This window comes from Sphaerodactylus townsendi, linkage group LG05 (genome assembly GCF_021028975.2).
Source record: "Sphaerodactylus townsendi isolate TG3544 linkage group LG05, MPM_Stown_v2.3, whole genome shotgun sequence".
NCBI classification, from domain to species: Eukaryota; Metazoa; Chordata; class Lepidosauria; order Squamata; family Sphaerodactylidae; genus Sphaerodactylus; species Sphaerodactylus townsendi.
The window spans coordinates 88111320-88124340 of NC_059429.1; the positions used below are offsets into that span (position 1 = coordinate 88111320).

Here is a 13021-nt window from a genome sequence, read left to right on the forward strand (position 1 = left end):
ATTCTCCCATGTCATTCTTGAAGGCCCACAGATTATAAATAATAATGGCTGATTTCTAATACAATTCTTTAAAAGCCAGATTAAGTTCTTTCTGGTTCTTATGCCATCTCAGATAACAAGGTGAGAAATATTTATTGAGAAACACCAAATGAAACCTCCTCTTCTGAAATAATGTCAATGATGATAATGTAATACAGACGCTCAGTGGCATACTGGGACTAAATGGGGCCCAGGGGCAGGACCGGCTCCCCGCGCCCCCCTTGCCTGGTTTCATGTGCCCCCCTGTGTCCCACTTACTGGAGCCAGAAAGGAGACTCGGGAGGGCGGGGCTTGGTGGTGGCTCAGATGGCTGCTGCTGAGCCCTGCCCCTAGTCTTGCTGCAGGCCGGTTCCTGCCCTCTCCAGGACCTGTGGAGGGAAGAAGATCAACCTGCAGGGAGGCTGGGGGAACAGTGCCCAGCTGAGACACCTGCCACTGAGCCCCTAACCCTGGCCTCCCTGCAGGCCGGCTCCTTTCCTTCCCAGGGCCTGGGGAGGGCAGAAGCTGGCCTGCAGGGAGGCGGGGGGGGGGGAGGCAGGGCTTGGCAGCAGGTGGCTTGGGCAGGCGCTGTGGTGGAAGGCGGCCTGCAGCCATGGCAAAAAAATTAGCCAGTGAATAGTGTCCCGGCATGGCGGTAGATGCCAGGTACTGGCTGGGTCACTGTGCTGGGGGAGAGGCTGGGCACGGGGACCTGGCCGGTGCCCAGCACCCCTCATGTGATGAAACGGCATGCGCCCAGGGACATGGGATTCCCCATGTCCCCATTAGCAGTATGCCACTGCAGACTCTTGCTGTACTAGAATCTTGTATAAATTTAGGGTGAAAATAGCTGATACCTTGTTTTTTTTGTCTGAAGAACCACATTGACTGTAGTGAAATTACGTAGTCAAAAATTAGCTATGTGGCAGTCCCAAATTTTCTCTGTGTTATTTTTTTCTACTTGAATAGTATTGCTTGGAATTAGACAGGAGGTACAGAAGCCACACATGCATCCAGTTTCCCACACCTGGTTTCAAATGGTGTCCACTTAAATCCTAAAGCTATTTTTTAAACTCCAGAATTCAGGTGGCTGTTTTGAAATGGGGCACAAGGGTTCACAAGGGTTCATTCCAAGTCCACATGGAACTGAGCCCTTCGGGGGTAGGGCTGTTTATCAAATTGAATAAATAAAATAATAATAATAATAATATATAATATAATATTATTATTAATTATATTATTATTATTATTATTATTATTATTATTATTATTATTATTATTATTATTATTATTGAAGGAAAACAAGGTGTTCATGTGGTATTTCCCTTTTGAAATAGCTCTCATTATTCCCTAGTCACTAAATTGTTTTTTGAAGTCTGGGGAACTTAAGAGCCATTTGGGCCTTCTGGGAATAGCCAGACTTTGAAATATGTATTATAAAATATGTATGGTTTTTACAGCTGTGTCAGGTTGGGGTGGTGATTTGGTAAAAACTGAATCATCGTTTTATTTTTACTGGAAAATAGTCTGGGAGTCAATATAGCCAAACATGAGTTGGCATTATCAGCTGAGAGAGCTTCAACTGAACGCTGGAATCCAGCGACTGACAGTGGGTCTGAAAGAGCTTCAGTAGAAAGCTGGACATCAGCATTCAGTTGAAGTTCTCTTCCCCCTGAAGTTCTCAGCCCCCTGCTGCTTCTCAAGTCCACATGGAACTGAAGCAGTGGCGAGGAGAATTGGATTTTTTTGGGTTCCAATTTTAAAAGTCCAATTTTTTTTAATAAAAAGCCCAAAAAAAGCTGATGGGTTTCAACTTTATTTGGTTTTACTGAAGATTTCTATGTTTAAAAACCCAAGCCCAACATTTATCAAACACAATTGGTTGTGCTCATCCCTAGTGTCAGGTCTATGTTTATGTCAAGTAGGCACTTTAGATTATAAAGCTGACTATAGAATATACACGTAAATTTTGATGTAGAGAAATTAGATTTGCCAGAGGCAGCAAGCAAAGCATTCTATCCTGGAAAACTAGTTCAGTGCTGTCACATAAATTCTATAGAAAACAACAAAAACTTGTAGCACATTTTTTCCTGATGTTTTAATAGTTATTCACTGAAGCCAATGGAGGTAGAGACTGGGCTGTCCTGTGATTTCTACAAACACTCCCTTTGTGCTTTTGACTGTTACCACAACAAATAAATAGACCAGAAACTGACTATTAAGAGAAGTGAAAGTGACTGTTAAAATACAATGGAACTGCTGTACTGCTCATGGTAGAGAAAATTAGAGCCATTTGCCTGCCTTTTATAATTAGATGGATGCTTTAGATTCCAAAGCACAATTTAGGACCTTTCAAGCTGAACACAGCCCACAAACAATGCATGGTGCCCAATCAAAAAGCTTGATAAACTGCTTGGTTTACCTGGGACTGCAAAAACAGGGAAGTTGTAAAGCACCTAGCTAGCCACGCAGGACAAAACTAGTTAGGGTCACAAGTTATGCAGTGCCTTATATTATCACCATTACCTTTATTAGGCATAGATAAAGCAACCATCAGGCAAACACACACACGAAAAGGTTAATAGATGATCAACCGGAGTGAACTGTTGTTGATAAAACTATCGCCAAAAACTTTGCTATGTCCGGGCCTTTAAAAAAAGTACAAAAGTAACTGTTCTGTAGTGAGTTTTTGGCCTTGAAGTCAAATAGAAAAACATCCTATTTATTACAAGGCAACCCTGAATGCAAGACAACTCCCCCCCCCCACATGTTATATACAAAAAAATGTTCCTATTATAAAGTTGTAATTTGTCTATGACAACCTGTTTCTTTTTGTGGGGGAGGGCAGCATTCCTGCAAAAAAAACAACAACCAATCTTCCTTCCAGGTAGTTCAGTGCATTGCTACAATCACACCAAGTATTATAAGGGCTGGATAATATGCTAGAATAGTCACAGTTTAGGCACATTTCTTTCTTTCACAGTCTCTATCTCTTTCTTTCCCATGGGACAAGAATGTAGGTTCAGCCACAATGGGCTTTAGGCTGAAAACACCTGATCAGGTGGCAGTGAAATCAAGATGAGGGGATTTCAAAGCTGAAAACTGCATTTCATTATGCTGCTTTTAACCATTGCATTTCACTAGAATTAACATGTAAGTCAGATAAGAATGTTGGCATCCCAAAGGGTCCATCTCAACAGAAGTAACTGACAGGTGCAGCACAGAGTATCTTTAGAGGATTTCCAAGTCGAATCAGTACTGCTGAAAGAAACTAGATGCGGAGCACCTGTGTGAACTCACCTGGTGGGCGGGATGTCTGTGGAGTAGAGATCTGTCTCTGTGTCCGCCAGGAGCACAGCCTTCATACCCCGTGAACTCAGCACCTGTTGACAGAACCTGCAGCACAGCGTGGACACGCATCTGTCTGCAAAGCTGCAACTGCTAGTGGACATGGCAAGCAGCCTGGGCTGGAGGAGAGTCAGGAGAGCGAAGAGCAATTCGTATTGGCGGGGCTTCTTCCAAACCTTACTTTGTGGGTCCCGCTTTCTTATTTTATCGGCAGTTATTGCCGTTTACCCTTCTGTAGTCGTGATCAAGGATCAGTGCCTCTAGATCTTCCATAAACCTGTGAAGGGGGGGGGAGTGCATTGGTGGTGGCGGAGAGATGGCAAGCGTCTCTTTTTATCTCCTTGGGGGACAATCGCAAGGATGCAAATAGGCTAAATAAACAACCTGCGTAAAATAGAAGCCATAGACACAGCTGTATGGAATATCTCTCCAGAGGAAAAATATCCTATTTATAAGAAGCCAGCCCTGAATGCAGGACAACCCTTCCCAATGTTATATATACAAAAGTTATATACTCCAGAGGAATTTCCCTGTTTCCTTCTGCTACCCCTGCGACTATATACAGCTCTTGCTTCTGCTAATCTGATGCCGACCTTCAGGTAACGAGGTTACCTTCCCGGAACGCGAGTCCGAGGCGTGATCGAGTCGTCCACCGCTTATTATTACGTCACCCTCCGGGCAGTAATCCTGCCGCCCTTGCTCTCTACTTCCCAGCTCTGGAAGGCTCAGGAACAAGATCTACCTCAGCTCTGTCAGCAACCCCCGGGTGGACCCATTCTGCTCTCTGAGCCCCTCAGCTGCTCCAAAGCAGAAGCTAACGCTGTTTTACTATCCAGTCTGTCAGTTTGAATCTGTATCTTCGCCTCCCATTGGGGGAAACTTGACCTGCCTCCGGAGTGTGATTGGTAGAAATACTTTGTCGCTCACCCCGGGAGAAAGTGGGCTAGACTCTTCGTTCTCCCTATGTAAGGCGATGAGGACACACCCCTAGCTTCTGATAGGTCTAGCAATAACGGATATTTGCATGCCCCGCCCTCGTCTTGCTGCTGTCGGGTGGGTTGAGCCTCTGCCCTTTAGCTCATCCTGAATGGTCCATCAGCATCTGCTGGGAGGTGTTGTTGCAGAAAAGTGGCGGGACCCAGGCAATGCGGGGGAGAAGGTGGAGGATAGTGATTGGCTAGAACAGCTGCCATTCCTCAGAGCCCCGTTTTCCGAATGGTGTTTCTCCGTAGAATGGGCGGAGGAGCTGGATTGGGGTTGCGGAGGGAACGAACGGCGGGAGTAGCAGCAGCCTGAGGAAAGCGACTCATGGGAAAAAGGGCTCCATCTGTGCAGCATTGCAGGTAACAATTGCGCCTAGTGTGGAGGAATCCGAGGCTGGGTCGTCTGATGCGGATTTCAGAGCGCAGTTTCCCTATCCCATAATATTTCTTGGAGAGATCGCGGTGGATGGGAGCCGCCCCGCCTTCTCGAACTTGACTGCAGTGTATGCAATGCTAGCCTCCCGCCAGGACAGGAATCCCGCTCCGGAGTAGCACTTATTCGAGAAAAGTACAGGAACTCTGTCCGATGAGATTGCGGACCCCACGCACTAGGGAAAGCAGCACCTTCTCCGTCCCCCCGCGGCTTGCTCTTCTACTAACCCTCAACAAGCACTGGAAGTCCTGTAATGCCCATTGGGACAGGATTGATTTCCCATCCCATAATATTTCCCACTGCAGCAGATAGGGGAGCTGCATGCCATATTTTCCCTCGACAAGAACACCCCTCCACCTCGGCCTGCCCTCCCTTCGGAACTATCTAAGTCCAGGTCTTTTAAAAAGCGATTCCTTTAAAACGTTCTCAAAGCGATACTTGTAATATATCGTAGCAAGCCTGTTCAAACAGTTGATTCCCGGGAACGATAGCAGTATCTCTTCTCCGAAATCCCCTAACCTAAAATTTTGAGTTTTTTTAAAACAACAACAGCAACAACAGGACAGAGCTTTTTCAAGTCCATAATACGTCTCTTTCCTAAAGATAGCTGCAGTTCCTTATCTTCCTTTTTCTGGTATATTGTCTTTGGTCCATAATAGTCCAGGATGGGAAAAACGGCTTCTTTCTTCTGATTGTCCTCTCTCCCATTGGGCATAGAGACAAAACTTTCAACCCACCTTCACTTGCCCGTGTTTCCAGAGCACAGCTTCCAAGCCTGTGGCATTTTCTCTTCTGCATACTCTCCCTGGTAACTTTAGCAACCAGAAGGAAAGATGGGGTTTAGCTCTTGCTTTCCTGTATGTTGTGACTTCACAACTTGAATCCTATCAGCAGAATGCTACCCACTAGCAGCTCAGTAAATCTCTGGCTTCTCCTGAGGTCCTGGGACGGAAGGATTGGGATCACTGAGTATCTAACAAGCTAGGAGACATGGCTTGTTCAGTGTGTTGGCTTGGTGGGTCACGAGTTTTATAGTGTAATTTTCAAACCTCTCCAAATAAATGCCCAATAACAATAAAAAGTAAACAAAGGCATACCTTTCTCGATAGCATAGCGTTGGATTTTGGGGTTGAATAGTTGGAATCTTGTGAGAGAGACAGCAGAGGTTGCTGGTCTGGTGAGGCAGAGGGCTCATAGTGATTCTGTTGTATATTTTTGAAAGAGCTTTAAATATGTTTGCGGTGGTGCTTTACAGCTGCTGGACAGCTTGTACTAGGGTTAGCCAGATATGTGCTTCACTCCTTCAGAGCCAACCACACTTTCTCTTTGTTTGTGTTTCCAGAAAATGCTTTAGTTCTTAGTCTGTTACCCTTTCCCATTTCCTGCCTCTGCTGGCCACATTGTTCCTCTCATTGGATGTGGATCCAGGTTTCTTCTGTCTCCATCTCCCCACCCCCCACCCCATTTGCATTTTTTGCCAACAGTAGCTTGTGATTTCCCTCCTCCCCCCCTTCAAAAAAGTTCTGCCCTGAGTTCCCCCTGCTGAGAGACTTGCATCGGTCTCGCACACACTGAGTTAAATTTCCCCAGCTCCAAATAAATGTTGATGTCTACAACGGATACATTTTTCCTTTACAGCATGGTGGAATCCAAAACTCTCAAAAATTAACAATAATACACAATAAAAATACCTAAAGCTAATGTGTTGACTGGACCAAGGACTGCAGCTTTAGCTACACAGAAGGGGATTAGTCCTGTTTATACAATGGCTTGTGGATTCATTTATGGGCTCGTATAGTAAGATGAGGATTTGGGTTTTTTTTTAGCATATCATATTGCTCTGTCTCTAATAACTTTGTCTTTTGTGTTGTGTGTGTGTGTGGGGGATCCTTTGCCTCTCCTTTTCTCCATTTTCCTTAGTTGTTTCCTAATGATCCTTACCTGCTATACGAGAGAATGGATTATTTATCTTTTTTGCTGGTATTTTGCATTTTTATTACACTGTGATTTGCATAGCTTGTACTTAAAATTCTTAACTTTAAATTGTCTTTGTTTTGTATGTGTTTGTAGTTGGTTGACAGTTGAATAACTATTTCCATTTACAGGCCTTTGAAGTGAAGAAAGTGACTTCGGAGTTTGTATCTCTCTTCAACCATTTGGGATTTAATTTGCATCATCTCTGATCCTATTTAAAAAGAAAGCAGCAAGTCAAGCCCACACACAACATGTTGTTGTGCAGGAGGACTTCCACTCCCTGGCTGTGCTATTAATGTTAGCAATCAGGAAAAGCCTTTGGGGGCTGCAGATTCTCTAGTCTGATGCTTCTGCCGCTGCCAGTGCTTCTAAGGGTTTTGGTGCAGGGGATCCAAACCGCTGCCTTCTCCATCGGCTGAGGTCTTCACATCTGCATGTCTCTGCTGCTCTTACACACTCCATCTTCCACCCTCTCTCCATGGACTGATTGCTGTTAAGGAAAGCTGAGCCTAACCACGGGATTGCCTTTGAGAGAGGAACACAGATTGCATTATTTATCATATTCTGGTGGATCTGCTCAGAGGATAATCTATTTTTTCAGGGGGGTGGGAGAAAAACATGACGTCGCCAGCTAAATTCAAAAAAGATAAGGAGATCATAGCTGAATATGACACTCAAGTGAAAGGTAAGGATTTCTTGAAGCAAAATATAAATGTGCTGTGTGTGTGTGTGCTTTACAGTCTCAACTTGCAATGCAGGAGCTCATGATACATGTTTGGGTGGGGAAGAGGAAAGCATTCGCAGATTGCCAGGAATTTGCAGAGCTTTCCAATAGTGCAATGTTAGAAGGGATTGACAAAGATTGTAGCTTCATAGTGTTGGGTGTCATACTGTTTTTTAAAATATATATATTTTAAATTAACAGTTCTGTTGCTTGGTAAAACATATATATATACACATATATATGCACTTTGTGTGTTTAGTTCTATAGATATGTTTATAGTAATAAGCACCAGTATAGCAGACAATGAATCATAGTTGGAATGTCAGTGGCACACACACACCCCTTTTCAAATGTAAGTATTATCTCAGGGAGCTTTGTTGTTTGGCAGTAATGCCAATTTGGGTTTAAAGGGTTTTTTTTAAGTAGCTGAATGCATCAAAAGGCTTTCACTCTTCATAAATGCCTTCTGTATGTGTCTATCATACATCTCTGGCAGCTGACTACAACGCCCTTCAATTTGAACTGCATGTATGTACTGTTGAACTCTTTCAGTGATTCCGTGGTCTATTTGAAAGATGTCCATTAAAGGGTGTGTTAGATTTGCTGCAAACAACAGACATGCTCCCTGCTGGAATATCCTGGTGACATTAGGCAAGTGGGTTTGTTTTCACATCATCACATGCCAGGGTGACAAGAGTAAGGAGAAGGTGGCTTGCCTAACCCTTTTGTGTCTGCAGAGTTTTCAGCATTTCTTCATAGATATGTGCAAACTGAACTCTTGTTTCTGCATGTTGTTGGACACAGAAAATGTTGCTGATGGAGAGACTCTGAAGCAGTTCCTTGATTGAGAAGTGTTTGATCTGCTCCTGTGTGCAGCAGTACATGAGAAAATAGCTTTGAGGTTGTGGGAAATTAACTGAGTTCTCCTTCTGAACATGGTGTTCTCCAGGGCTTTAAGTAACTGCAGAACTGATGTGGATTTGTCGGCCTCTTGGTTGGATCTGAGGCTTGAGGCAGATTGCTATCTTTTCCATGTTCTGACTCTGTAATACATCTGGGAAGCAACATAGTCTTCTCTAAGGAGGTGGTGAAGCTGAGATCATTAATAGCTTTTTTTTAAGTGGGGAGTCTTGGGTTGGAGTCAGTAGACAGTCAAAGCATATTTGTCCTTCGCTCCTCCTTTCTTTTCGTGTCAGTGTAATCTCCTTTTGCTTGGGAGGCTAACTAGGTTTTTGGAATTCCAGTGGCCAACAGGAGGCACTGAATCAGAAAAGTATGGAGTTCACCCAGCAGTGCTTGCTGCCTGGGCTGGAACAGTAGGTGGTCTTTAAAAAGTCAGTCTTCAAACTATATGCATAGAGACTTGAATTTCCTTTGTTTCAGGATACAGAAGGGAGGGTTCCCTGCTCCAGCTTGTTGAAACAATGCAAAAGGCCTCTTGTTCTTTTCAGAAGAGCTGTTATGTTATAGCCTCCATTCCACGAGGAGGCTTGTACTTTAGGGAAAGAATTTAAAGCTATAAGGTAAGCAGGAAAAAGCAGAAAGAAAGCAGAAAATTTGTTGTAGCTGTTTGCAGACCTACTGTTGTTTTTTTCTGTCCTGATCTTATGCTAACTAGTACTTGGTATTTGGTAAGAAAGCTGGATTTAGTGGTAGTTGTTTTCTTTGGAGAGTTGCTGTTTTGCATGGTCCTAAATGTCACCTTTTCTCATGCTACAAAAATATCCAAAATATTTAAGTGAAAACAGATTTTTATACTTGGGAATAAATTTTATCTAATGTATGTATGAAATAGGATTCATCTGTGTGCACTGGACTGATAAAGGGTGGATGTAGAAGCCCTCTAATAACTGCAGGAGATGCCCAACCTCTTTCTGTTTTTTGAACCCACAAGACACTGTCCATGTGCTTTCATTATTCCACACAATCTTGAGTTGACCCATGGTGAAGATTAAATTTAAAAAATACAGCATTGACGATTAAAAATAGGATTCTTTTTTAGCAGCAAATGCTGCCATATTTTAGATAACTTGCTTGAGTGGGGATGGGAGTACAGAGATGGGCATTGCTCACCTCTGCTAATGCTATTTTTTTTGGAAAACAAATTGGTAGCAATATGATAATCATGGTTGCACAGGTTATACCTGTGCATGTGTTTGAGTAGTAACTTCTAAAAATAACATCCTATGCGAAACCAAAGGAAAGAGCTTCTTTGCTGTGCTCTGTGTGATTCATTCAGGTTCATTCCACTCCCCTCCTCTCCTTTACCACTGCTTGGGAGAATGGAAAGGCTTTCCTAGGAAGTTGTGCTGAGGGAAATGAATGCCCCCTCTGCCCATTCTAAACCAGAGAAAAAAGCCACATAATGAGTTTGCACCAACAGAGCAATAGTAAATGGCAAATATCTTCTCAATAAATTGTGGATTTACAATGAGAATAAAGGAACTCAGGATAATGCGGGGTACCTGAAGCCGGGAGTAAATCTTTTGTGGTTTGCCGTGCTGTTTCAGCTGGCATAGGTGTGTATCATACCGACTTATCAAGGGCTAGCGCCATGGCTGACGAATTTGGCTATGCCCTGCTGAGCCAGCTCTGCTTTCAGCACCGGCACCATATAGTGCTGCAATTCTGTGAGTCTGGATGCTTTTCACTCCTCCCCCCCAACCTATTGTGCCATTTCACTTGATTTGTCATATACCTCCAAAAAGTGTTCATTAGTGGCAGGTGAAATTGAAGAACTGTTCCCTGAAATTCAACCCTGTTTCTCCGAAAATAAGACCTACCCTGAAAATAAGACCTAGCATGATTTTTCAGGATTTTGGGAGGATGCTTGAAATATAAGCCCTACACCAAAAATAAGCCCTAGTTGGGATTCCACGGCATGGCCAGTCTGATCAGAATGAGGTGTAAAATCATGGGCAGAACGTGGTTTGTCCCCTGAAAATAAGCCCTAACGCATCGTTTGGAGCAAAAATTAATATAAGACTCTGTCTTATTTTTGGGGAAACACGGTAACACATTCACCTGGCCTTCACCATGCTGAGGTAACAGAACTAGGCCACATTTCAAGACGCTATATAACTGTTACTACAGAAATGCAGCTCAGAGATAGAAGTCTGGAGTCTTTGAGACCATCTCCTGTAACATGGTGTATTTAGTGGGATCATTTTCTATAGGTTTGCTTAAATTGAATTATTTCTCATATACATCAACGGCTCTGGTGAAGCTGCTTGGAAGCTGGATTCCTTTCTTGAGTTACTGTTCATTTTCTGTAGGATTTCGGATGCAAATGAAGAGACGGATATAAAGCTATACGGAAGTTAAAACACATAATCACTCGAGATCTGATTCAACCAGTCCCACCAAGTGCATACCTTTGGTGAGACAGTTTCGAGCATGTTTTCCCTTCCGTTTTAGTCAAATTGGAGAAACCATTGAGTATTGACATCCTGGCAATATGTGCTTTGTGTCATCAATTCGAATGACCCTGAATTTAATGGTAATCCAAAATGTCATCCAATTCTATAAAAATTCCTTGGTAATACTGTTGAAGCAATGATGTCACATCCAGTTTTTTGTCCGAACTTTATGTTGGCATATAGCCCAGTATCATTTCCCCCTTGTCCTACTCCTGAATATTCCAGAGATGTTAAGCTACAGCCTGGCATCTCTAGGTATAACACCTTGGTTTGGAGGAACATGATGGCTAATCTGATGGTAGGGATTCACTTTTGTTGTTAGAAAACCTTGTTGGCTAGGTACCACTGGTCCTTCTCCCTCATCTTGAGCTTCCACCTTCTTCTAACTTCTTTCTAGACTGTGTTCAGTTGAAAGTGCCAGAATTCTTCACCAATTGGAAGCCCTTCCACCAATGAGTGGTGGCTAAGTCTTACTTTATGCCAAGGGTCAACAACCTTTGCAATCAAAAGAACCATTTTTGCTTCCCCCTCCCCCTAAAAGGAAAAAAAAACTGTCTGGAGTTGCAAAACATATGTGAACCTTTTAATGAAGGTGGCAGGACCTATTAAGTCTACATTACCCTATCAATCCGTCACCTAATAAGGTCTAATTAGGAGCTTAAAATTAATGTTTTGCTTTGCCAATAGGTAGTGGACTGTTACTTCTAGTTAAATTCGGTAGCACTAACTTTGCATTTTCATTACAACAGTACCATGTTGCATTTATGAAATTATAGAACTACAATAAAGAAAAAAATATTTACATATTTGTTACCTTTATTGGGGGATTCTGTTACCAACAAAACAGAACAATTGAGAAGTGGAGAAAAAATCCATTGGCAAATAGTAACTCTTTTAAGGAGAATAATTTCCTATAAAGAACTATGCAAGACTTCACTCCTACAGATCAATTTCCTCATGTTTGTGCAAATGGATAAAGTAAAAAAGTATCCTACTTCGATAATAAATAAAATATATAGCAGCTTTGAAAGTAATAAATTGTTCCTCAGGCTCTCCAATTCCCAAGAAATTTTCTTCTTTCCCTGCTTAGCTTCTGAGATCTGATGATATCTGGCTAGCCTTGGCTATCCAAGCCATAGTTACATTGGAATATATACACCATTTACATTCAGCATGTTTATTAACATATGACATGCATCTGTATTAGACATATAAATAACAGAGTTTTTAAGGGACATCTCTCTATTTGGTGGTGGTGAAGGAAAGTGCCAAGTCTTAATCTTTTTTCAAGGCAAGAGCTGTTTAGAGGGGATTTGCCATTTGCTGCCCCTTCATAGCAACTCTAAACTTCTACTGACTCCCATCCAAATACTGAGCAGGGCTGACCTTGCCTATTTTTTGAGCTTGGGCTTGCCCGGACCATCTAGATCTGGGCCAATGAGATTTCCTTCTGAGCATGTATGCCAAGAATCACACTGCAAATGATGTACAAGCCCTCCTTGTCACTAGAAGGCTCAGAATCCACAGCATTTATTGAAAATCGTCATTTTAGAAGCCTTTCATTCTTTCATTCTTCGTTTTCTTTAAAAGAGGGACTAGACCCGGGTGTGTCAGAACTCCAGAGCCGGGTGGGTCCACACTTCTATATTCTAGTAGCAAAGTTGACTAAGGATAAATCCAGTGACTGGAGCTGTGGATGGACAAGACAATGCAGAGAAATCTGAACACAGAGGGGCAGATAAATGTAGGTTGACTGTTGGGTGGGAAGGTAAGAAGGAAGCAGGAGAATGCGGGGAGGCTATGGGAGCTTTCAGAGAAACAAAAGTGACAATAGTGAAGGAGGGGAAAATGGATGCTTTCCACAGAATCCTTGTGGGTTTCTGCTTATGACTGTTGATTTCTTCCATACGGAGTTGCAGGGAGTTTCATGTCACTTCTAGAATATAATTTGTGAGTTTGTTTTTTAAGAGACTAACCTATCAGGATTGTAAATATCAGGATTGCAAGGTTGCGGTAACTAGAAGTCTATTCTGGCCCCATTTCACCCCAGATTTGGTGGTGTTTGCTTGCCATTGATGTAGCAACACTGAATGAAGTTAGAATTATCTATCACTCATGAAAT

General features: G+C 42.8%; 2 protein-coding genes across 6 annotated transcripts in view; one reads left to right on the top strand and one right to left on the bottom strand.

Annotated features, from left to right (window-relative positions):
* FAM72A (family with sequence similarity 72 member A) overlaps nt 1-4196 on the bottom strand; it is a 28083-nt gene extending 23887 nt beyond the window's left edge. Inside the window, exons 1-2 of the mRNA XM_048497636.1 lie at nt 4109-4196; nt 3319-3643 (exon numbers count right to left, since the gene is read on the bottom strand). Of these exons, the coding sequence (XP_048353593.1) occupies nt 3319-3470 (152 nt within the window). The 5' untranslated portion in view covers nt 3471-3643; nt 4109-4196. The remainder of the gene's footprint in view (nt 1-3318; nt 3644-4108) is intronic.
* A 317-nt stretch (nt 4197-4513) lies between these two features.
* SRGAP2 (SLIT-ROBO Rho GTPase activating protein 2) overlaps nt 4514-13021 on the top strand; it is a 259927-nt gene continuing 251419 nt past the window's right edge. For 4 of the 5 annotated variants that reach the window (XM_048496312.1, XM_048496314.1, XM_048496315.1 and 1 more), the window contains exons 1-2: nt 4514-4709; nt 6888-7441. In XM_048496312.1, coding sequence (XP_048352269.1) covers nt 7375-7441 — 67 coding nt within the window. In that variant the 5' untranslated portion in view covers nt 4514-4709; nt 6888-7374. Of the gene's footprint in view, nt 4710-6407; nt 6580-6887; nt 7442-13021 lie in introns of those variants that run through there. The other variant, XM_048496313.1, reaches the window with a different exon arrangement.